The sequence below is a fragment of the Mytilus edulis genome, chromosome 11, assembly GCF_963676685.1.
Source record: "Mytilus edulis chromosome 11, xbMytEdul2.2, whole genome shotgun sequence".
NCBI classification, from domain to species: domain Eukaryota; kingdom Metazoa; phylum Mollusca; class Bivalvia; order Mytilida; family Mytilidae; genus Mytilus; species Mytilus edulis.
The window spans coordinates 52,493,297-52,520,273 of NC_092354.1; the positions used below are offsets into that span (position 1 = coordinate 52,493,297).

The window sequence follows — 26,977 nt, forward strand, 5'->3', positions numbered from 1 at the left end:
CACACAACTCAGAGTCGAGTCATGATCCCAACAACTAGTATCAAACAAACAAGTCAATCTCGCATAACTCAGAGTCGAGTCATGATCCCAACAACTAGTATCAAACAGACCAGTCCATTTCACACAACTCAGAGACGAGTCATGATCCCAACAACTAGTATCAAACAGACCAGTCCATGTCACACAACTCAGAGAAGAGTCATTTATGAAATTTGTACTGAAGTGGTGAAAAAGGTAAGATATTTCAGTGGAAATAAACCGAATGCTAAATTATCCACCATTTTCTACACAAGGAAATGCCTGTACGAAGTCAAGAATATGACAGTTGTTTTCCATATTTGATAAGTGACTTTCCATTTGAATTTTCCTTGGAGTTCAGTATTTTTGTTATTTAACTTTTTTTTTTTGGTAACATTGACATTTTTTTTTCCTTTTTGCATTTAAAATTATTGTTCGTTATGCGTGAATATACACACTTGTTCATTAAAGCGGTAAACTATTTCTCTCACTTTTTCAGAGTACATCATGGACGGATTTGGATGATACCATTAAAGGCATCCTTACATCTTTGTTAGGTAAGTTTGAAATTCATTGAATTTAAATTTTGCAAATTGTCAATAAAATTTAAAAAAAAAAAAAAGAAGAGACGAGACGAGGCGAGTCTGATAAACCAATTTAAACAACTGATTCAAAAATACCAAACCAACAATCAAGAGTGGTAAATCTATTGACAATAAATACATAGAGGAAACTGTAAACACAACACAAAATAATCAGGACAATAGAAACACATTAAAAGCTACAATGAGAACAGCGGCTGTGATATCAGGTGCTCCGGAAGGGTTGACGTATCCTACTCCACATGTGTCACCATATAATATAAAATGGTAAACATTTGCAATAAATTTCACTTATGATTCTACTAGAAACAATTGATTTTTTAATTTTTTTTGTTGTAGCAGTTGGAGTGCTGTCCACAGTAATATGTATGATGTATCTGATAAGGGGCAGTTTAAGAACAAGAAACTATATCTAAATGTTTTTGTTGCATAAGTTGTAAAAAGTGTACTCGCACCATTGAGACAGCTGGCACAATTAAGAAATACCAAATGACACCTGTACATACCTCTACTAGTTTTGAATCCGTTGAAATTTTCACCCAATAATTCGAAATAATTACCCATTTGTACATAAAATTTATATTCTTTTAATTATTATTATTAATTTGATATACCTTATATTTATGTTTAATAGTATTAATTTGTTTAAATCATGTCTTGATTGTTTAATATATGTTTTGGTATCAACCAATTCATACATTTATACATATATATATATTGGTTTAAATGGGGTGAATGTAGCGAAGAAGGATATTTTTTTTTAATTATTTTGACGTATTTGCCGGGAATATTAAACCAAATATTTTTTCAAAACAGACCGAGATTCATTTCATTTTTACGAAAATTAATTTACCCGCGTCCATAGATTGTCCGTTTGTTATGCTTTTCAAATAACTTATTAGTCATAATTTACTGTATTTGCATGAAATTATTTAGAAATTCTTCTCGTTTGTTAATGGCTGCTATTTAGAGAAGTTCCGAATGTCGTATCTCGGAATTTAACATAGGCTATTGGTTGTTTCGACTTTTACGCCGTTTTACATTTGAATAACAAAATAAGTAAAGGTAAATTGAACTGCTTTGATTTTTAAACTTAAATCCAAATGGATACTATTGTGTTACTAAATTTAGGTGCTATGGCTCTAAATAAAAAAATTGGTTTTCCCATTCGAATTGCTTAATCATTTAGAGAGTCAGTCTACTAAATAGACTTACAACGTAGGTGCATTTAGATGTTAGGGAGATAATTTTGTCCCATTTACTTAATTATTACCTTTTTGGCTTTGCCACACCTCGGAAAAAACACTTGTTTATTTAATATGTAGGATATAATATAAAGATAGAAATAAGATTATCACGACAATTAAATAAGGGTTAAGAGTAGAATTTCGCAAATATAACTTGGGGGAATTTATTTAAGGGAATCATTTATTGTGAATATTGTATGATGTCTTATGTAAATATGCTTGCACACATGTATATGTGCTAGTCTGAATTAAAGTATGAAAACTTTTTCGTCTGGCTGATTTCAGAAACATAGACTCAGATCCTTGAACCCGGAAGTTGTTGTTAATATGTGGTCTTAGTATTTTTCAGTTTAATAACTTGGTTTAAACTTCGAATCTTAACTACTCTATTGATCTATTGTCTTATTTCAAATATATGGGCATTACTGAGGCATCTTCGTTGAAAGAATCCGTCGACATTAACATACCAGACATAAAAATCTATTTCAAATATTGAAACGCAGATTAAAACCAACAAACATGATTGCCTCCTGTTACATAGATATGCAGTTTCTTGAGCTAAGTAACTTTGTGGTATTATTTCACAAGTATTTAAAAAAAAATGTTTTTGTCGTTGTTTGTAAGAAAGTAGGACAGACAGAAGTCACAATTCATTTTCCTGATTATTTTCTTTAAAGTTCAAAAAATATTTTTGTATTTTTCATGATTTATTGTACTTAAACCACCTTTGTAAATTAAATTTATTACAAAAATATCAAAGATAATTAAATAATTGTTAAAAAACAAAATGTCAATGTGGCTTGGCACTGGAATGGCTTCATGATGCCAAGAAATCTTTCTTTGGCACGATAAAAATTATTTAAATATTATTTTTTTTTAAGTATAATGACAATGTAAGAATTACTATTAAGGTTCATGTGGACCCTATGGCTAAAATGGCTGTATTTTCACCTTAAAATTTACTCTGAGTACAGACAAACCTGCGCATCTGTAACAAATTTCAGGCATAGCATGCCCTAGATAAATGAATTTTAAGTATGTTTCATGTTTTAGAAAAACAAAAACCTACCACGACTTTGCCGTGCACTTTTTTTCATTCCTTCAGAAGGTGCCAAAATAAACTAAGTTGGGAAACAGGTTTGAGAACTTCCCCACAGGTAAAAATTGATGTGAGCATTTTTATTGATATGGACATTACATGGACAATAGATACCTGACAATAATTGGTTATTTAAACTGTGTACCTGAGTGGACCATATCAAGGTAAACTCAACTGTTTGTTAATTTTATCATCTTCTGCAGAGACGAAAAAAAGTGTACTGCAAAATCCAGTTAAGTTAAGAATTTTCTAAATCATACAATTCATTTGAATTCTATTTATCTAGGGCATGCCATGCCTTAAAACTTTTCCAGATGCACAGGTTTGCCTGTACTCAGAGAAAAATTTGAGGTGGAAATACGGCCATTTTAGCCATAGGGTCCACATGAACCTTAATATTCAGCTGATTTTCACTACAACAGTAAATAATAGTGTTTCGTTCTAGAGAGCAAAACATCTGCAACTTGAAGGTACATTTCTTTGTACACAGAGTGAGAAACTTGTTTACGTCACACAGGTGACAAAAAAATAATTTTGTCATTGTATGTACTTAGTTGTAAATTATTGTATTTACTAACAATTGTCTGTATCTGTATGGGTACGTCGTAGTTACCAATTCTGGCTAATAAACAACGGGAGTGAAGGCGCCGTCGATTTATTGACGTTTCGCGAGAGCAGATTTAAAGCTCTCTACACTAGTTGCGCGTACAATAGTGTCTTCTAGATGGTTCCAATTTACCATTGTGGACACAAAGAATGAATTTGAATGTTGCGGTGTTTTACTAGTAGGACTGTCAAAACGCCTGGTATTGTTCCTCACTTGTTTTTCAACAATGTTTGTGGCTTGATAGTTGTCAAACTTTTTAGCTGTGATGTTTCGTCTTGGTCTTGCTGATTTGAGGAAGTCGTCTGGATCAATAGCAGGTACCAGCCCCTCAACCACCTTGTACATAAATATAAGCTTTTGGCTCGTGCGTCTCAATTGTAATTCCTGTAGTTTTAATTTTGTAAGCATGTTTGTTATGCAGCCATCTTCTCTAGTTCTATAATCGCCTGTTATAAAGCGTGCTGCTTGTCTTTGTATTCTTTCTAGCTTGTTTGACTTGTAAACTTGGTATTTAAGTAATATAACCTTTACAGAATGGAAACATCACTGAGTTGTACACTCGATTTAATATTGTATCCGTTTTAAGTCGGGTATATGGCCATTTGTTATATTGTTATTCGTTTCTGTGTGTGTGTTACAATTAAAAGTTGCGTCGATTGTTTTCTCTTAATTTTGAGTGTAAATTCTCATTGCGATAAGACATGTCATGCTACTTGACTATTCCAAATTCATGTACTTGGTTTTGATGTTATATTTGTTATTCTCATGGGATTTTGTCTGATGCTTGGACCGTTTGTGTTTGTATTACATTTTAGTGTTGTGTCGTTGTTCTCCATTTATATTTAATGCGTTTCCCTCGGTTTTAGTTTGTTACCCCGATTTTGTTTTTTGACCATGGAGTTGGGGAGTTTTGAACAGCGGTATACTACTATTGCCTTTATTTAAAATGATATAAGGATTTCTCTGTATTGTGAATAACAGGTAAATAAAAATAATTTTGTCGCTGTTAGTACATTGTGTGCAACAAGAGCCACAATTGTCGTCACTGATGTGGTCTCAGTGAGGACAGTGTGTTACTTGTCATTTTCCATGCCTTGAATGTTTTTTTATTTATCTAAATTCTTAAAACTCTTTACTAATAAATACACATTTCATTAACAATAATGACCCCAAGGGCGACTAGGGTATAGAAATATGGTCACTTGGTCTTCTCCCGGTATCAGGTCCGTTCGCGCCCAATATACTTTCGCACCCTACACGTTCGCACCTAAGGTCCGTTCGCGCCCAATTTTAATTCAAATTCCAGTTGAATAATTAGAAAATCATGATTGTTGTTTTTAATTACTTTGATGTAAATACTGAATGTATTTAAAGCTTGGTATGAGTAAAAGATTAAATATTTTAAATGAAAAACACAAATGATAATTGTTTTTAACAGCTTGGTCCCTTTGATCTGAAACAATGAAATAATGAAATATAGCAATACACTATTATATAAACCAAAACATGATAAAATTTATTGAACGCAACCAAAAACGTAGTCAGAATTTCACTTCATTTTGAAACAAGTCAATGAAACAAAGTTATAGGCAATACACTAAACAAAACATGATTAAGTGTTATTCAACACAAAATAAAACGTTGACAGAATCCCACATTAATTAGAAAGGAAAATATTGAATCTTAATCAGTCAGAGATATAACTCTATAGGGTTATTACAGAAAATAACTTGCGTGTGTTATTACAGATACTTTTCCTTAAATTTTCTAAATCTGTAATAACATATGTTTGTTATTTTTAAAATTATTTAATCTATAGTGGACTCTAGGCAACTCTTGAGACTTTGGGCAGAAACTAAATGCATAGCCTTGCTAATTAATTTTTAAATGGAATTAATACATTTTTGATTAACCATGGTTAATCAATGAGACAAGGCTATTTAGGAATTAACTTAGCTGTGATAACAAGGCTTAGTTATTATAAGAATGTAACTTATTATATAAGACACTTGGGAATTACTGAGAAACTTGCGCAGAACCTCATTACATGCTCTGGTCATTATTTCTTACAATAAATTAAAATACATTGTAATTAAGCATGATTTATGTCTGAGCAAATGCTTTGAAGTGATATAGAGAAGCTGTGATAACACCCTTTAGTTATTACAGGCATATTTTTTCTGTAATAACATAAAGGTGTACTATTCCAAATTGGAATACTATGAACTGTTACATCTTTCAATAGTTAAGTATACATAAAGACAATAGTAATATCAATAGAACTTGTATACATTTTAACTAAACTTATGAAGTATATTGTCCCTTTGGAACATGTAACATACGTATGTTATCACATTTCTTTGATTTTTTAGTCCACAATAACAAATGTATGTTATTTTTCTGTAATAACCCTATAGAGTTATATCCGGGTTTCCCTGACTGTTAATTAGAAAGGAATTTTTTATTAACAATATACTCTCAAAAACATGATTAAGATTCATTAAACACATAAAAAATGCTGTCTCGCTTTATTTTGAGACAATAAAATCAATTATACTTTTAAGAATACTACTTGCCAAAACTTGATTACAAAGTTATTAAACACAAAAACATTTAAAATTGGGCGCGAACGGACCCGGATTCTCTTCTCCCGACCGGCAGTAAAACGCTTGTCGAAGTGGGGCGTCCGTTTGGCTGTGCGGGATGTATCAAGTTTGCAGTCACGTCCAGTAAGAAGGGGGATGTTAAATCCGATGCATCGTGTAAAGAGAGTGTCACGCTCTTTGCACGTCTAGAACCTTTGCAACAATTCTTTTGAGGGGTCCGTAGGTGGCCTGTTGCAAGGCGAAATTTCTGTCCCTATCCAAGATACCCTCATTTCCCAGTGGCAGTCCAAATTTTCCCGACCATCATCCCAGATGGCCTCTATCGTATCAACCTACCAATTGTATTTATTGTGAACTTGTTTTCGTCCTGAATATGCATGAAATATTTGCCACTGGACGTTAAGCAACCAACAATCAATCAATCAATTTTTCCTCATCAAAGGGAGATTGCAGGCAACTTTGCTCTCTTACACTTCTTGAACGGACAGTTTTGTTTATAATCTTGCATTTGTCAGAAACAGGTAGTATTTCAAATAACTGTGACAAGATTTCTTGGCGGTCATAAGAAACACTCATTTGAATACCGCTACTTTTGAGCACATCTTGAATTTTTTGGCAGGAATATTGCAACTTTTTTTCTGAAAACGTATTAACATAACTTTACATATACTACCAAGATATATCTTTCCAGCAGTGTGTATACTAGTAATAAAAGTAAAGAAAACACAACTTGAAGGAGAACAACTGTATGTTTTAATAAAGGATATAACTAGTTGATGATCATTGCAATATATACATTATATATCTTGTTTATGAAAATTAGCACTATACAAAAAACAAAAAAAACAAACAACATAATAATTACATATTACTTAATACCAAAAAAAATTGTTTTCCCTCAGTATCCCATTACATTTCCATTTTGAAAAATACAAAAAAATGCAAGCTGGAAGACAGACAACTTTAAGTTTAAACATAGAGGTTAGAAGTTTATTATTATTAATTGCATTATATTATTTTTCAAACAGTATAACAAACCTTTGAAACTATATAAATGTATGAAAATCTTTCTAAATAAAAAAGTCTTCTTACAATTTTTTTTTTTTTATTTATTATTCCCAAGGGTGACTTGGGTATAGAAATATGGTCACTTGGTCTTCTCCCGACCGGTAGTAAAACGCTTGCCGAAGTGGGGCGTCCGTTTGGCTGTGCGGGATGCATCAAGTTCGCAGTCACGTCCGGTCAGAAGGGGGACGTTAAATCCGATGCCTCGTGTAAAGTGAGTGCCACGCTCTTTGCACGTAAAGAACCATTGCAACAACTCTTTTGAGGGGTCCATAGGTGGCCTGTTGCAAGGCAAAATTTCTATCCCTATCCAATATACCCTCATTTTCCAGTGGCAGTCCAAATTTCCCCGACCATCATCCCAGATGGCCTCTATCGTATCAACCTACCTATTGTATTTATTGTGAACTTGTTCTCGTCCTGAATATGCATGAAATATTTGCCACTGGACGTTAAGCAACTAATAATCAATCAATCAATCAATACAATTTTATTTCTTAAAAGTCAATAGACTAAAAGTGTGAACACATGAGCATGATGAGAGAGGGTGAGTATTTTTTAATCAATCAATTACCTTTCTTTCACTTAATAAATTAAATGTAATCTTTGTTATAATTAACATAAGTTTTGTTTTTTCCATCAGTAAATGAATTGACAGATTGAGTAAATTAAATTTCAGTCTAAAGTTTGTATTGCTTCTTTCAAATATAATTAGATTAAATAATTGTGATGTGAAAAAATTAAGATTATGAATACAAAAAAGAAACCATCTGGATTATCCCCACTCCTTGTTAAGATAATTCCTTAAACCCCTCCCATTCATATAATCAAGGATGTGAAGTAGTTATAAGGACACCTTGAACAAGTGTTTTATTATCATTTGATAACTAACCGTTTTTAAACTTCCAAAATGAATTCAGACAAAAGAATGGCTAAAATAATCCAAACTGAGAACTGTTTGTTAGAAATGAGTTCAATGGTTCAAGATGTCAGATCATCAGATCATGATTAAATTTACCACACAAATTCATTGAATTTTCTTACATGATGGTTACATGGTTAGTAAATACAACATCTTCTAGCTGTGCTATAGTCTTTATGTTGTTGAAACGAATGTTTTCTATATCATCTGTCACCTCTCCCCGAAATCTCTCTTCTGTTTCCCTCGAACAATCTAACAAATCTTCCACTCTGTAACAAGATGATATATGTATATCACCTTCCACAATCATAACACTCCCTACGCAAAACAGCAAACACAAAATCAAAGTAGCAGCCATTTTTTCTTCCTTTTTTTCTCGATAACGTATAATATCACGTGATTAAATATTTTAGTATAGTGTTGATTTTGGTAAAGTGATGATTTTAATTATTGAATAATTATTTTCTCTTTTCTTTTTCAGAATATGGAAGTGGATTATAACACTACTAATGGAAAAAAAAACTTCAAAAAAATATCAATAGAATATAAATGTCGTAGAAGAAAACCCGGAACTTGTGTGCTATGTACATATGGACTTAATTTTACTGTATAGATGTATTTTATGAGACTTAGATAAAATCTTTTCTATTAATAAATTATAAAAACACATATAAATTATTCTTTTGTTTTTTCTTATTTAATGATATAGTGGGAGTGTGTGGTTTTGCGTTTGTTTTTGTTTTTTTAAGTAAAGTTTCACATAAGAACTAAGAAAAATTAAAAAGATGTAAATATTTACACTCCTTAATAAAAAAAAATGGGTTTTTTTCTTTACTTTATCTTTGAAATCAAGGATAAGTGAAACTTTACTTTAAGTTATATAATGTTAACAATATTACTAAGAAAGAGTTAAAAGTAAACATATTTTTAAAAGTATCTTATTTCTAAGTGTAGTTTTCTTTTTTACATTTTCTTTACAATATAAATGTTCAATACAATATAGGTAATAGTTTTACTTTTTATTCTACAATGTAAAAAAAGAAAGCTGATAGAAATCAGCTCAGACGAAGATAATAAGAAAGATGATGTAAGTGTTAGAAATAATCCTTGCATGTTTAATCTTTTAAGAGAAAGGAAATTATCAGGAAGGATAAAAAAAACTTCTAATTAGATGAAGAAAAAAAAAGGTATATAAACTTTGTTATGAAGAACGTCATTGTTATTGATAACGCCTGAAGTTTAATCATGATGTAATTAATATGTCATTTATCAACATCTACGAAGATTCATATCATTTCTAGAAATGTTAAAATAATCTTGTCACGTGACTGAGATATGGAATGAATATTCATTTATGGGCTATTTCAAAAAAAAAAAATGATGACAAAGTGTGACGAACATGGTAAAAATTTAAGTCATAGCAAATCTATTTTCTACCATTTTACTATATTCTAAGAGACATTCAAGTTTTCAAAACTACCAGGGGCTCATGAAAGAATGTGAAAACAAATACTTCTACAAGAATTCATATTTTTTTCAAAGGAAACACAATATAATATAAACAGCTTACAAACAAAAATAAGTATAAATGTCAAAGTAAGTTATGTTTGTTTGTTGAATTAAAGATAATGGTGGATTTTTTTACCCTTTTTTGCTCTCATATTGTGGGTTTTAAAAAAATATATGTAAATTTCACGAAATTTCAAGGCATTTCTTAAATATCTAATGACAAAAGTTTTTATATGACATGACAAATGGATTAATTTTATATAAAACTAATAGAAAATCAAACATATACAATCTAATAACACCCTCTGAAAATTTCAAACCAATTGCTTCAGTCAATTTCATGCTTTCTTTAGTTAAAAATAGCATACATTTGCAGTCTTTTTGTTACACTCCTGACATATTTCATTTAATAACTATATGACTATTTGTAATGGAATATAAAGAAAATTAGTAGTAATATCTTTTTTTAATTTTAAAACTAATAAAAAGACAAACCTTTTAGACACTTGATAATACTTTTTGTTTAATTTCTGAATGAAAACCTTACTTTTACCATGTTTAATGTGAATAATTCATTTGAATTTTAAGTGAAATGTCTAGAAAACATCATTTTGCAAGACATTTTGACTATTATCTGACTGTCCTAGTACATTTTAAAGATGCTTCAATTATTTTAATGTAGGAGTCATTTAGAATTTTGTTTAGATAAGTAACATCAGAAACTGGTCAGGAGTGTAACAAATGTTACACTCCTGACCAGTATTTTATTGCTACCATTTTTTGAAACAATAGCGACATAAAATCATGAAAAAACTATATTAAACATATGACTGAAGTGCACATTAAGAACTGGTTTTAAATTTTTCTTTATGTCTTACTTTTTTACAAATTTGGCTAATAACTAACAAAATTTACCTTTCAAATAAACTAAACTTATTTTTTTACTTTTTAACCCACATTTTAATTTATTTATATATTTGAACTAGTGTTTTATGTTGTTTGTTTTCATTTCTTATAACTTATGAAATAGTTGATACTGTAAACAGCTGTAAATGACATAGAAAAATTAAATTGACATATGTTACACTCCTGACATTTTTAGCTCACCTGGCCCGAAGGGACAAGTGAGCTTATACCATCACTTGGCGTCCGTCGTCTGTCGTCGTCCGTCGTCGTAAACTATTTCAAGAATCTTCTCCTCTGGAACTACTGGGCAAAATAATACCAAACTTTAACTGAATGTTCCTTAGGGTATATAGTTTATAAATTGTTTATAAATTTGATCTATCAACAAACATGGTCGCCATTGCTAAAAATAGAACATAGGGGTCAAATGCAGTTTTTGGCTTATAATTCAAAAACCAAAGCATTTAGAGCAAATCTGACATGGGGTAATATTGATTATCAGGTCAAGATCTATCTGCCCTGAAATTTTCAGATGAATCAGACAACCCGGTGTTGGGTTGCTGCCCCTGAATTGTTAATTTTTAGGAAATTTTGCTGTTTTTGGTTATTATCTTGAATATTATTATAGATAGAGATAAACTGTAAACATCAATAATGTTCAGCAAAGTAAGATTTACAAATAAGTCAACAATACCGAAATGGTCAGTTGACCCCTTTAGGAGTTATTGCCCTTTATAGTCAATTTTTAACCATTTTTCGTAAATCTTAGTAATCTTTTACAAAAATCTTCTCCTCTGAAACTACTCGGCCAAATACTTCCAAACTTTAACTGAATGTTCCTTAGGGTATCTTGTTTATAAATCGTATCCGAAGTTTTGATCTATCAACAAACATGGTCGCCATTGCTAAAAATAGAACATAGGGGTCAAATGCAGTTTTTGGCTTATAACTCAAAAAACAAAGCATTTAGAGCAAATCTGACTGGGGTAAGATTGTTTATCAGGTCAAGATCTATCTGTCCTGAAATTTTCAGATGAATCAGACAACCTGTTGTTGGGTTGCTGCCCCTGAATTGATAACTTTAAGGAAATTTTGCTGTTTTTGTTTATTATCTTGAATATTATTATAGATAGAGATAAACTGTAATCAGCAATAATGTTCAGCAAAGTAAGATCTTCAAATAAGTCAATATGACCAAAATTGTCAATTGACCCCTTAAGGAGTTATTGCCCTTTAAAAGACTTTTTTCACAATTTGTTCATCATGTTGACTTACTTTAAAAAAATCTTCTCCTTTGAAACTGCTGTATCAATTTCAGCCAAACTTAAGCTAAATAAGTTTCTGAGTATCTAGTATAAATTTTATATTTTATTTCCTTGTATGTCAAGAAACAGCTCCTATGGCTAAAATAGAACATAGGAGATAAGGATATTTTTTTTGGCTTTTGAAGAAAATAGGACGATCCAAAGAACATTTAAAAAAATTGAAAAGCCAAAATAATCATTGATGAGAGATTTAACCAAAAGAATTAAGGTGAGCGATTCAGGCTCTTGAGAGCCTCTTGTTTTAAATTGAAAATTAATTTTCAAATTTTATGATAAAATCTCAAAAGTTTTTATGAATGATATGATCAAAGACATAAAGCATGGAATAATACTAATCTATTACAAGTAACTATGTCTAAAATGTTACCAACATTGAAGTTCTCACAAATATTGAACATTAAGGTAAACACATTTTAACATTTTTAACAAACAAAATGAACACAACAAAATGTCATCAGTACAACATTGTTTTAGTTGATTATTTTGAAACAGAGATTCTCTTGCAAATCTCTAGTTCTTCACTGATGAAAAGCAATCTCAGTCCTCTTCCTGGAAGAAGTGTTGGTTGTGACAGCTTTTTGATAATATCCTGCGCTGATTGCCAATAAATTTCATCCTTCACGGGCCATGTATATATGTAGGCACCACCAACTACTTGTTTCAAGAATCTTACTTGGATTTCCTCATCAACTTGTAGAACCTGCAATGCATGTTTTAAAGTATATATTTGATTAGATAGCATTCTTGTAGTTTACTTACATATTACATTTTGTCTAATATACAGAACACATGAATCTTGAATCTTATATATAATATATATAATGAAATATTTTGTTCAGTTCTGCAATTAAAAAGCTAACAAAAACACCAACAGGACCACATAAATATAATTCAAAAAGTCTGACATGAACCTCCATAAATATCAAAATATATTTTTCTTACCTTTGCTACAAACACTTGGTTATTTTTCTTTTTTGCAGAAAGATGAACTGCTACAAAATCTTCTGGCTTACAGCTGAAAACAGAAAATGCAAACAATATATCAAACATCAAATATATATGTTGGCAAAAAATCACATAATTATTTATATATTGTTTAAATTTAATTTTGAAAGCATTGTAGATATTGGTGTAATAGCACTTTGAAACCAAGTTTGGTTTACTGTTTTAAATGAAAATAACTGTGCAGTGTCAGAAATAATGTTCCTTCATCCAAGCATATCTTGGATGTGCAGGATGAAGGTCATTCTTAGAATATGAGCCTGAGGCTCGAAAGTAATGAATTAGCTTAACTTCTCTGTGAGGGATGAAGTTAACATGTAATATCTCTGTTTAAAGAAACGAACTATAGCCATCGGACTATAGATAGCCAGTGACCTTGACCCTAGTATATAAGCACCTGTTCCACAATAACTCGTCATAATTTAAAGCAAGTTTGTGTCGACCAAAAAACCCATAAGAAAAGGGTGGGTCTAACTCATAATCCCTAGGGTGGGAATTAATTACTTTCGAGCCTCAGGCTCATATTCTAAGAATGACCTTCATCCTGCACATCCAAGATATGCTTGGATGAAGGAACATTCTTATTCATATTTCGCCTTCGGTCTCAAGTAATGAATTAGCTTGTTTAAAGTGTAGACACAAACTAAAAACAAAAGCATACAAATGCAACATTTAATAAAGCTTAAACAAATACAAGATCAAGCATTAATAACTGCAGAAGCAAAGTCTGTATTGCCAATATCATTAAATTCTCTGTTATAAAACTTATAAAATGTATTAGCACATGTCCAATTAGCTGTTGCCATTATGTCTTTCACAGAACATCCAGAAGCTAACGCAGCTGAAGTAGAGGCACCTCTAAATGAATGTGCCTTAAAAATGTTAATATCTATGCCCGCTAAAAGTAACACGGTTTTTAACCATCTAGATAACGTAGAAGTAGAAACTTTACGAAAAGTTGCATAAGAAATGAATAAACTAGAAGTCTTCCTGACATCTCTTGTACGTAAAACATAATTAATCAATGTCTTCACCACGCAAAGTTCTGGTTTAACAAAACGCTTAAACACCACATTAGGCAGACTAAAACCAGGTCTAGTAGTTTTCAAAAGTTCCTGTATATGAAACACTATAATCCCTTGTCTTTGACTAAAAGACATAAAATTTAAATCTAGTGCTGATATAGATTGTGCTCTAGCAGCTGTGGTCAAAGCAACTAAAGCTACAAGTTTAAAAGTCAAATTTTGCAATGTTAAATCCTCCAATGGATATAAAGAACTCAAGAACGAAAGTACTAAATTTACATCCCAAGTGAAAGAGTATCTTGCTCTTGGCGGATTCAGGTTAAAGCAACCTTTCAACATACGTTCAACAAAAACAAATTTAGTAACCTCTACTCCAAAAAAGGATAAAGTCTGTGTCAACATTGACCGAGTAGTATTTAACACTGAATATGAAAAGTTACTGTTTTTCAAAAAAATTAAATAATCTATTACATCCTTTTCAGATGGTCGAAAATAATTGGTTTTCCTTTGAACACACCAAATAACGAATTTTCTCCAAGAATATTGGTATTGCTTGATTGTAGAAGGTCTCCAAGATGCAATGATGACATCTGCAGATGATTCTGAAAATCCTCTATCAAGTAACGATTTCCGGATACAATACACACGGTTAAACTTAGTCTCTTCCTTAATGGATGGCATTCTCCTGTATGCGGCATCATTACTAAATCTTTGTGTTGAGGCAGTCTAACTGGCAAAGAAATTAACATTGGTATTAGTAAAGAAAACCAACTTTGTGCAGGCCAAAATGGAATAATCAAAATAGCCTTCTCAACCTTGTCACTTAAAATTTTCATTAAAATTTTCCCCAACAAAGTAAAAGGTGGGAAAATATATGGTCTAAAATTAGACCATGAAATAGTAAAAGCATCAACATAAGTAGCTTGTGGGTCAAATGACCATGATGCAAATCTAGGGACCTGAAAATTCAAACGTGAAGCAAACAAATCAACGTTTGGAACAAAGAAATGTTTACAAATTCTATCAAATATTTCTACTTTCAATTGCCACTCTGTGGAATCTGTAAAATTTCTAGACATATGATCAGCATCAAAATTTTCTATTCCAGGAATATACTGAGCTGTGATAAAAATATCTCTTTCTGAACACCAAGCCCAAATCTCTGCAGCAAGCCTGTCAAGTGACAATGAGGCCATGCCTCCCATTTCATTAATATAAGCTACTGCAGTAGTATTGTCTGATCGTATACCAATATGGCATGACTCTTTGTGACTAAAAAATGCTCTTAAAGAGAAAAATATAGCCAACAATTCTAAGAAGTTTATATGAAAAGAGCGTTCTGACAAGCTCCATCTACCACCAGCAAATTGTCCTTCAAAATTAGTTCCCCAACCTTCTAATGAAGCGTCTGTTTCAATCCAAAAGTTTATTTGTATGGGTCTTATCAGTTTTCCATTCTCAGATCTTAAATTGTTAACCCACCAAAAGATTTGAGTTCTTGACTCTTGTGTGATAAAAATTTTTGAGTTAAAATCACCATGACAACTATTCAGTGCTTCCACTTTATTTCTCTCCATGTTTCTGTAATGAAGTGGTCCCACAGATACTGCATTAAAAGCATGTACCACAAGACCAATAAATGATGCAAAGCATCTTACAGTAACACACTTCTGTTGAAGAATAGTTTTCCCAAGGGAGATAATTTTATTCAATTTCTCATCTGTCAGAAAAAATCTTAAATAACTCAGTATCAATAATGAGACCAAAGAAAACAATGCGTTTTGAAGGAATAAGGACAGACTTCTTATAATTAATTCTGAAACCAAGTTCATCAAGCTTCTGCACCATTTTTTCTGTATTTACAATACAACTTTCTAAATTCTGATCCATAACAAGAGAATCATCAATGTAATAAATACATCTAATGCCATTTTTCCGAAAAAATGCATAAACAGGTTTTAAAACCTTAGTAAAAACTCTTGGTGCAGAAGCCAATCCAAAACAAAGAACCTGAAATTCATATAAATGTCCTTTCCACATGAAACGCAAATATCTCTTAAAATCATTATTTATACTTATACTAAAATAAGCATCTGTGAGATCTATGGATGTTAGATAATCATCCTTCTGAATTACATCTAAAACAAATGATAAATGTTCTTGTTTAAAATGATGATAAGCCACAAAATTGTTTAAATATTTTAAATTGATAACAGGCCTTGAAGACCCATCTTTCTTAGGAACTAAGAAAATATTGGAAATAAACTGGTTCTCCAATGATTCAACTTTTTTAATAGCTCCCTTAGCCAATAATTTTTGGACTTCTTCTGAAATAATTTCAATCTTGTGAACAGGGAAATGTATTTCATGCATAAAAGATGAAGCTTGTGGCTCAACATCAAATTCAATTTAATAACCATTTCTAACTGTATCTAATATCCATAGATCACTTGTAATACTTTCCCATACGGGATAATTAAGTTCTCTCACCTTAACTATTGTCGATAATGGTTGTTCTGGTTGAACCCTCTCTGAGAGTTGTGACCTCTTTGGGACCCTCTGTTCCCTGTCTGGAAACCTCTCCCTCTGCCTCTTAGGGAGGGGAATTGTCGTCCGCCCTGTCGACCGACAGGGCCTCTGGAGTTTAAAGACTGATAATGGTCTCTACTAAAGTTGCTTGGAGCACTAAAGTTGTTGGACCTAGATCCTCTACCTAGGAATCTAGGACTAGCTATTGGAATCTTGGTGTAGTCACCAAGTTCCTTCATCTGCTTCATGCAGTCAGCCCCAAAGAGTGATGAATCCACCGGAACATCGGAATTACAAATAGGTTTAAACTTGTCATTAAAATAAGGTCTAAGTGCTGAGCGTCTCCTCTGTGTCAGAGAAAGAAAACCATGGCCTTACAAACAAATAGAGTCAGACATAAGCTTTCTAGTGTTGTCGACATTTAAAGGCTCATTCCTACAGCACTGATTGGCCAACTGAACAATAGGGGTCAAACCCTTAACAAAATATCTTTGAGTTTCTTGCATTTTGGAATCAACAGTGTGGGCCTGTCTAGGCAGTGCGGTCCAAATCTCCTTATTGACCCTAGGAACACAAAGGTTCTCACAATTTTCAGGCCGTAAATATCTCTCCTCGATCAATTTAATACTCTCGTAATTTGATTTAACCGACATTGCAGCATTTACAGCCTTTGAAAGCCCAGAAGATAATTTTGGCCCAGTCTTCTCTTCAGTATTCAACTGTGGGATTTCCCAATCAAAATCATAATCGTATTGTTCACCCTGTTCAACAACAGGTTGAGAAAGTGGTACATTAACCTCACTAAGAGGAGCCCTAAAGGCATTAGAAAACCCTAGGGCTGGGTCAAAAGAAGTGTCAAAATCAACTGGTGCTGGACTGTCATCAGCCCTAGCAGAGACTCCAGAAGGAGGTAAATATACTGGATCCTCCAAGTAATCCACATCAAAATCCTGAACAGAATCTGTATTTAAATTAGCATCTAAAGGCAAAATTTGAGCAGCAGGGTTCACAGCCTCTGCTTGAATGGAAGACTGTGAAACTGTCTCACACCTAGGGGCCCTTACAGGCTCTTTCCCACAATTATTATTAAAACCTCTAAAAAGATGAGTCAAAGTGTCAATTGACTTGCCCATTGTAGATATGCCCATTTTATCCCTCAACACTGATAATTCCTCGGGATATAAATCCTCAACTCTAGGAGATTTAGTGGCTTTACTAGTAGCACTAGTAGCCTTAGCTTTCCTTTTGACTGATTTAGGTGCCTTGTCACTCGAAATGGCAGTGCCTTTTATAATTCTATTAGGCTTTTTAGGAGGTTTATTGACACTACCTCTAGTTTTCCTATTCAAATCATCATTTTTTATTTCATTAGCAACATACAGATGCTGAAAATCATAGCCATCGGCTTCATTTTCAATATCATTTTCATCATGCAAAAGCAAAACATCTTCATTTTCAGACTCAGTCATTTTAAAAGTTTGAATAATATAACGTGTACCTGTGCAGGTAAAACACGTGCTAAACCTGAAGAGTACAAGCGACCTTCAGTTAAAGAGAAATACACCTGTAATTATCTACCTGTTTAACAAACAGGAGTAAAATAACAAACTAACAACTTGCCGTACTACGTAGGCAAAAACTTTAATGAAAAAACTTGTCATACAACGTAGACAATATTTATTTATTTATTTACAACAACACTTGTCGTACAACGTAGACAAGAAATTCTTTATTTCTAATTAATATCAACACTTGTCGTACCTCGTAGACAAGAAATTCTTTAATTCTCAAGACAATGGGATTTAAGAAACTTGGAAAAAATAACTTACCAACCAAAAAACTGTAAACTAAAGAAAAATAACTGTGAAGTAAGTGGTTACTTCACCCCTCTAGAAAAATAATGACGAGTTATTATGGAACAGGTGCTTATATACTAGGGTCAAGGTCACTGGCTATCTATAGTCCGATGGCTATAGTTCGTTTCTTTAAACAGAGATATTACATGTTAACTTCATCCCTCACAGAGAAGTTAAGCTAATTCATTACTTGAGACCGAAGGCGAAATATGAATAAGAATGAATGTATACTTATAACAAACAAAAAAACGTACAAATACTTGAATTGCAAGTGACTGTTTTTTTTTGTTGTGCTAGTGTACATGTATTCAATTTTATTTGGTAAATCTGCACGATTACAGTTGTCATTCCCTTATTATGATCATTCATTCCTAAATCAAAAACTTGTACGTACCATGAGAGTGGTTCTAAACTGACATAATGCTCAATGTCTGTCAAGTATCCAAGGACTAGAGTACATGTATATGCATCATGAGAACCAACTGTGACATTTGGATCATTTGAATGAACAGCCAGTATGTTACAAGATAACATCTGACTGAGTGCCTCAAGACAAATGTGGTCTGCGTATGTTCCATCTCTGTTCATATTAGCTAAATATGAGCTAATGTCTGTAGTGAGGAATTCCTTTAAGTCCTCTTTCTTTGCCTAAAACAAAGGTTGTAGAATAAAAAGCATAATAAAACAAAATGCTATATTACCTTTCAAAATGTACAAATATTTAAGTATTTGTAATTCAGTTATTTTTTTCTATTTTCACTATTGTTTGACATATATTTCTTTTCTGTCAAAACAGATTCAGGGCTACTAGTTTCCTATTTTAGTAAAGTATAAATATATCCACTTGAATTAAAATGTGTCAACAAACATTTACAAGACTGAAATCAAACTTACTTCAAGTAGACTATGGAAATAGTTGATCATCTTCTTACGTAATTCTATATGTGTAAATGTGTCTTTGCCTTGTCTGTCTTACTGGTCACTGATTGCCCAAAAGCAACAGTTTCCATCTTCAGGAGTCTCACCTCTTATTTGCCAACCCTGTTTATGGCTATGTGCATGTTCCTCATGTGACCTTGTACTGAGATTTAATACATCTCTCAACTCACTGTCACAAGTATCAATTCGTCTATCTACAACACCACCACCATTGTTAGTAAAGGTTGAATTAGCTACCCAGTGTGTTAAGGGTTAAATTAAATCAAATGTTTGTTATTAAATCAAATGCACTTTGTTACATCAAATGCACATTGTTAAATCAAATTTTTCCAATTTTATTATTTTGATATTTTCAACTTTATGAAGAAAAAGAAGTTTATATTTTCTGAATCTTATATTTCTTGAAACATTTTTAATTAATTTCAGCCATGCTCACACTGTTAACACTACAAAAGGTTAATAAGAAAACAAATATAAGAAAGGATACATATAGCAACATCAGCAGTTTCCATTGCATGGATTTTGTTGTTGAGATAGGACGACCTTCATTCAAATCCCACAGCATGTCATCATGTCTATACTTACCAAATAAACATGGACCTATCTGATGAAGTATGCATACAGCACATGGACAACTAAGGTCCCTGCACAGAATAACATTAGTGCCTTGAGAAAAAGTTCTAACCATGTGCAATGCTTGTGTGCCTTTAACAGTTTTAAGGGCCTTGTTTTTCTTTGGTGCCGCTTGGTTTATCTTCTTTACAGGAATGTATATTACCTGCTGGTTCTGTTTATCTTGGTTCTCTCTAAGTGCTAAGTATGCTTGGTAAGCATTATTTATAACTTTACCAGCAAGAATCATTAACTCAAGCTTTCTTTATATTCCAGCACCTATGCCATCACTAGGACCTTTCCCATGGCCAGCCTCAGTGTAGTGATAATTAATCTTTATATCATATTTGTCTTCAAGGAGAAAAAGATGAGAAAACGCATCCTTGCATTTGAATTGAGTTGCACAATTGTCAGAAAAGCGATGAATGACCTTGACTGATGGTCCTGGACTATTTCTCAAGTAAATCAAGAGCTGATTAGTAAATATGTAGACTGCACTAGCGCATAGATGCCAACCCCCTTTTGACACAATCAGTAACAATCTATCAAATTTTCAGTAATCATTCAAAAACATGCATTTACCAAATAAACACTGACGAATTGATGCAAAAACATGTCTCTTCACATATGTTATCTGTAGTATGTATTCCATTCGTAAGTTGTTCATAATTAGTCTTGTTTCTAATAGACATTTTGATTGACATTTTTGTACCATTGTTTTTGTTTATTGGAATTTGTTAATGTTTACTGGCATGTTCTTTTAATTTATATATTTTGTATGTCCCTTGATTTTAGTACATCTTATATCAATGACAATACTTCAACTTGGGTGTTGGAAGTAGTTTTATAAAAAGAATAGTAAAGTTAAATGTTTTAATGTGACAAGTACATTGTTCATAATCCTTTATGAGTTCACACTGTCAAACTTAAAACATATATAAAACAGTCAATTAAATTCTGGAACTGGACAGTCAATTCTGTAATGCCTGGTATGTTGCTGACTTAGCACTTTTCAATTGTTTTGGTGTGTAAGTGTGTTCATAACACTTCTTGTCTGTGGAGGTCATGTAAGTTTTCACAACCATCAAAGAAGACAGAGTTGACACTGATAAATTAGGCCGAGTTTCAGTTCTATTTTTTCTGACTTGGCTGAAAATTCTTTCACTGTCAGCATTGCTGTGTGGGATAACTAGTATGCCAAGCATTAGTTTAGACAGTTCTGAATACTTTGGTTTTCCATCAGTTCCCTTAATCTTAGCAATCATATTCCAAGTAGTGTCAATTCTCTCTGCTTCAGTGATGTCAGGCGAAAGATTCTCAATTTGATAATGGGCAAATTGGACTTCTAGTTGATCTTTCATGCTGTTTATCAGACACTAGTGCCATTGACAACTTATCAATAAAATATTCTACTGAGCAGAACTTTTGATTTGATCTTACTTTTACATCTACAACTTCTGCATGGTGTAAGAGAGGGTCATTTACAGGAAGTTTTTTTATTATATAGTCACAAGCAGCCATAAAAAACTCTCTGATGGATTGATAAAAAGTTGTTTCTTCTTCAGAAAAAGTTGTTTCTTCTTCAGAAGTGAGTTTGACAAGTCTCAAGTGAATTCTGGTTTCTGCTCCAATGGTAAGGTCTTCCCTACTTTTTTGATTTTTCCTTTCAGTGTAATTAACTTTTAACAGATTACTAGTGGATGTGATAGATGAAAGCTTCACAAATCTGGTGTATAAGTCAGTTAGTAATGCAAGAATTTCTTTCCTTAATACATAGATTAAAGGTTTGTCACTCTGTAGAAATGTGTTAAATGAATCAAATAATGGAATTGTTTGTTTCAGAAAAAGACAGTACAACTTGGTCTTTGGACTACTTAATAATCTGTGTACTCTTTCTACCCTTGATGGCAATATGACTTCCTCTTGTTTAGGTTTACATGTTTTGTCATTTGAAGCTTGCCTTGCCATAAATGTTGATGGATTGCTTGGTTTAGAAACCGTAACTGTGTTAGTTTTTGATCCAGAAGGTCTTGATTCAGTTTTTGATTTGTCTTTTTTTTTATCAGTTTTTTTGTTTTTCTTCATTTTTGTCAGTTTTTGCTTTGCTCTTACTTTTTTCAGATGTCACAGTTGAGGTAGCATTTTTCTTTTCCTTTTTTTCACTAGCTAATTTTTGTTTTTCCTTTTTTTTCTTTTCGATCTCATATTCTTGTTCAAAAAACATTTTCAGTGCATCCCACTGCTCAAGAAGTCTTTCTAAACATTTGCCCAATGAAAGCCATCTTGTAGCAACATGTTTTAATATTTTGTTGGGTTTTATTTCACACATCAGTTGACAGTTTTTTAATTCTAAATTACGCTTAGAACTTTTATCTAAATAATAGTAAATATCAACAAGCAAATCTTCAAATTTTATTGGTATTTTCTGAGCTGCTTTCTGTGCAGCGATATGTACAAGATGACAAGGACAACCACTTATTTAGATATTTTCATTCTGATCGGCTACAAATTTAGATTCATATCATTTCTAGAAATGTTAAAATAATCTTGTCACGTGACTGAGATATGGAATAAATATTCATGTATGCAAATTTTTTTATTGTGTTAACTGTTGACATTTTAATCAAATGAACGTAAACTTACTGTACACATTTTCCCATCTATCATCATCAGATCATGATTTAATTCACCACACAAATTCATTGATTTTTCTAACATGATGGTTACATGGTTAGTAAATACATCATCTTCTAGCTGTGCTTTAGTCTTTATGTTGTTGAAACGAATGTTTTCTATATCATCTGTCGCCTCTCCCCGAAATCTCTCTTCTGTTTCCCTCGAGCAATCTAACAAATATTCCACTCTGTAACAAGATGATACATGTATATCACCTTCCACAATCATTACACTCCCTACGCAAAACAACAAACACAAAATCAAAGTAGCAGCCATTTTTTCTTCCTTTTTTTCTCGATAACGTATATCACGTGATTAAATATTTTAGTATAGTGTTGATTTTGGTAAAGTGATGATTTTAATTATTAAATAATTATTTTCTCTTTTCTTTTTCAGAATATGGAAGTGGATTATAACACTACTAACAGAAAAAAGAAAACTTAAAAAAAAATCAATAGAATATAAATGTCGTAGAAGAAATCCCGGAACTTGTGTGCTATGTACATATGGACTTAATTTGACTGTATAGATGTATTTTATGAGACTTAGATAAAATCTTTTCTATTAATAAATTATAAAAACACATATAAATTATTCTTTTGTTTTTTCTTATTTAATGATATAGTGGGAGTGTGTGGTTTTGCGTTTGTTTTTGTATTTTTAAGTAAAGTTTCACATAAGAACTAAGAAAAATTAAAAAGATGTAAATATTTACACTCCTTTATAAAAAAAATGGGGTTTTTTTTTCTTTACTTTATCTGTGAAAAATTATTTTCTCTTTTCTTTTTCAGAGTATGGAAGTGGATTATAACACTACTAATAGAAAAAAGAAAACTTCCAAAAAAATCAATAGAATATAAATGTCGTAGAAGAAAACCCGGAACTTGTGTGTTATGTACATATGGACTTAATTTGACTGTATAGATGTATTTTATGAGACTTAGATAAAATCTTTTCTATTAATAAATTATTAAAACACATATAAATTATTCTTTTGTTTTTTCTTATTTAATGATACTGTTGGGAGTGTGTGGTTTTGCGTTTGTTTTTTTTAAGTAAAGTTTTACATAAGAACTAAGAAAAATTAAAAAGATGTAAATATTTACACTCCTTAATAAAAAAAAAAATGGGTTTTTTTTCTTTACTTTATCTGTGAAATCAAGGATAAGTGAAAAAAACTTCTAATTAGATGAAGAAAAAAAAGGTATATAAACTTTGTTATGAAGAAAGTCATTGTTATTGATAACGCCTGAAGTTTGATCATGATGTAATTAATATGTCATTCATCATCATCTACGAAGATTCATATCATTTCTAGAAATGCTAAAATAATCTTTTCACGTGACTGAGATATGGAATTAATATTCATGTATGCAAATTTTTTTATTGTGTTAACTGTTGACATTTTAATCAAATGAACGTAAACTTACTGTACACATTTTCCCATCTATCATCATCAGATCATGATTTAATTCACCACACAAATTCATTGATTTTTCTAACATGATGGTTACATGGTTAGTAAATACATCATCTTCTAGCTGTGCTTTAGTCTTTATGTTGTTGAAGCGAATGTTTTCTATATCATCTGTCACCTCTCCCCGAAATCTGTCTTCTGTTTCCCTCGAACAATCTAACAAAACTTCTACTCTGTAACAAGATGATATATGTATATCACCTTCCACAATCATTACACTCCCTACGCAAATCAACCAAAGTAGCAGCCATTTTTTCTTCCTTTTTTTCTCGATAACGTATAATATCACGTGATTAAGTATTTTAGTATAGTGTTGATTTTGGTAAAGTGATGATTTTAATTATTAAATAAGAAAACCCGGAACTTGTGTGCTATGTACATATGGACTTAATTTGACTGTATAGATGTATGTTATGAGATTTAGATTGATTGATTGATTGATTGTTGGTTGCTTTACGCCGCATTAGCACAAAAAGGCTATATCGCGGCGAGAGCTAATTCGAATATTTTTACAATTTAAAGCATATTTTTAAAATAAGACAAAAAGTCCTTCAATATACTTAAATTCTTGACTAAAGCATGATTTAAAACATGTTTAATAGTATACTTGCAGTTGCAAGGAACACATTGTGGTTCATCTTATTTTTTAAAAGATACTCATGTGTTATTCTAGTATGACCAATACGACATCTAGTAATAACACACTGATCTTTTCTGCACATAATATTATTAAAAGGTTTGCCTAAATTAGGTTTAATTTCATGCAATTTATTATCATTTTTTTTACTCCATTTATTTTTCAATATATTAAAAACATATTCTCTAATATTAGATTTAAAATCAGTATATGGTATATCACAGTTAGATAGAGGATCACCCAGGGCATTCTTTGCCTCAAGGTCTACAGCTGTGTTTACTAGGATTCCAACATGACTCGGAACCCATAGAAATATTATTTCTTTCAAAAGAATTTTTTAAATTCCTCATTACATATAAAATTTCTCGATTACGTATGAGATCACGTGATTAAATATTTTAGTATAATGTTGATTTTGGTAAAGTGATGATTTTAATTATTGAATAGTTATTTTCTCTTAATTTTTTTCAGAATATGGAAGTGGATTATAACACTAGTATTAGAAAAAAGAAAACATCAAAGAAAATCAATAGAATATGAATGTCTTAGAAGAAAACCAGGAACGTGTCTGATGTGTATATATGGGAACTTGTGTGCTATATACATATGAACTTAATTTGACTGTATAGATGTGTTTTATAAGAGTTAGATAAAATCTTTTCTACTAATAAATTATAAAAACACATATAAATTATTCTTTTGTTTTTCTTATTAAATGATATAGTGAGAGTGTGTGGTTTTGCGTTTGTTTGTTTGTTTTTGTTTTTTTTTAATTAAAGTTTCACATAAGAACTAAGAAAAATTAAAAAGATGTAAATATTTACACTCCTTAATAAAAAAAAATGGGTTTTTTTTTCTTTACATTATCTGTGAAATCAAGGATAAGTGAAACTTTACTTAAAAAAAAGAAAAAATGTGGTATGCATTCAGTTCAAATTGTGTTAAGTATAAATGAGGAACTAGATACTCTCCTGAGTAAATATTATTATGTGGGTGGACCAGCTGCATATGCCTCTGCTGACAAACTGTATCATATCGTGAATGCAGATGGTAAAAAAGTTAGTCGATATAAAATAAGACGGTGGTTGAATTCACAAGATAATTACAGTTTACAAAAAACACTTCGTCGCTCATTTAAAAGAATAAGAGTGTATACCACAGGGTTGAATAATTTGATGGATGCTGAATTAATGGATCTAAAACAATTTTCCATAGAAAATGAAAATTACAAATACGTGTTAGTTGTTGTTGATTGTTTTTCACGATACCTTTGGTTACAACCACTGAAAAATAAAAAAAAGAGACGAAGTCACCTCAGCATTTAAAAAGATATTTAGTGAGGCAAAACCTCAAAAAATTCGAACTGATAAGGGACAAGAATTTCTAGCCAAAAAGACACAGTTGTTATTTAAAAGTAACGGTATCCGACATTTTTCAGCTCGGAATGAACTTTATGAAAATTACGCTGAAAGGGTTCTACAAACTATTAAAACAAAATGTTTCGCTTTTTCACAAAGAATAGAACACATAGATATATTAACAACTTACAAAATTTTGCAAAAACCTATAATGGTACTCCACATAGAAGTTTACACATTCTGAAACATTGCACCTAAAGACGTTAATTCAGACAACGAAAGTGATATCTGGGGGAAATGTATTTAAATAAAACAGAGAAAAAACAAAAGAAATAAAAGTACAAACAAAAAAAAAGAAAAAGAGGATAAAACAATACAAGTATAAAATAGGTTATTTAGTTCGAATATCAAATATAGCTCATATTTTTGATCGATCCAATAGCCAAAGATGGACTGAAGAGATATTCAAAGTGGTGCAAAGATTTAAACAACAAAATATCGATCTTTACAGGGTTTCAAATATAAAAGGAGATGAATTTATAAGGGGGACCTTTTATGTTAGTGAGCTCCAAAGAGTAGAGAAAGATGAAAATAGTCTTTGGATAATTGAAAAATATGAGGAAGAAAAAAAGACGAGGAAAAACTGCGTACTTGGTTTGTTTTCAAGGGTGGCATCCTTCATAAGACGAATACACACCAGAAGAACAAATTCAATCTTTATCATAATGGAACATATAATTTTCAATCGAAGTGATCAATCAGATGCATTTTACCCTAATAATTCACCATTCAAGTTTAAAGTGTGTTGAAATGAAGTTTTACAATTACAAGGTGAATGGAAACTGGGGATATTAGATTTTTACATTGATCAAAAAGTTACAAAAAAAAACAATCATCAATTATACTTGTTTTGTGATGTATGTAGTGGAGTAAATGTTTTCCCTAGTATACAGTATTCAC

At 31.6% G+C, this 26,977-nt stretch overlaps 1 protein-coding gene, 1 long non-coding RNA gene and 1 pseudogene across 2 annotated transcripts; all 3 read right to left on the reverse strand.

Moving 5' to 3' along the window:
- Window positions 1-12,031: 12,031 nt before the first annotated feature.
- On the reverse strand, window positions 12,032-12,922 carry LOC139494877 (uncharacterized). Its single transcript, XR_011657191.1, has 2 exons — window positions 12,849-12,922; window positions 12,032-12,606 (listed from the first exon to the last, which is right to left on the reverse strand). It is a non-coding gene; the product is annotated as an uncharacterized lncRNA (long non-coding RNA).
- A 1,478-nt stretch (window positions 12,923-14,400) lies between these two features.
- LOC139494369 (uncharacterized) lies at window positions 14,401-15,510 on the reverse strand. Its single transcript, XM_071282534.1, has one exon. It carries the CDS (start codon window positions 15,508-15,510, stop codon window positions 14,401-14,403), a length of 1,110 nt encoding a protein of 369 aa, XP_071138635.1.
- A 4,985-nt stretch (window positions 15,511-20,495) lies between these two features.
- On the reverse strand, window positions 20,496-24,236 carry LOC139494370 (uncharacterized; annotated as a pseudogene).
- Between the last annotated feature and the right edge of the window lie 2,741 nt (window positions 24,237-26,977).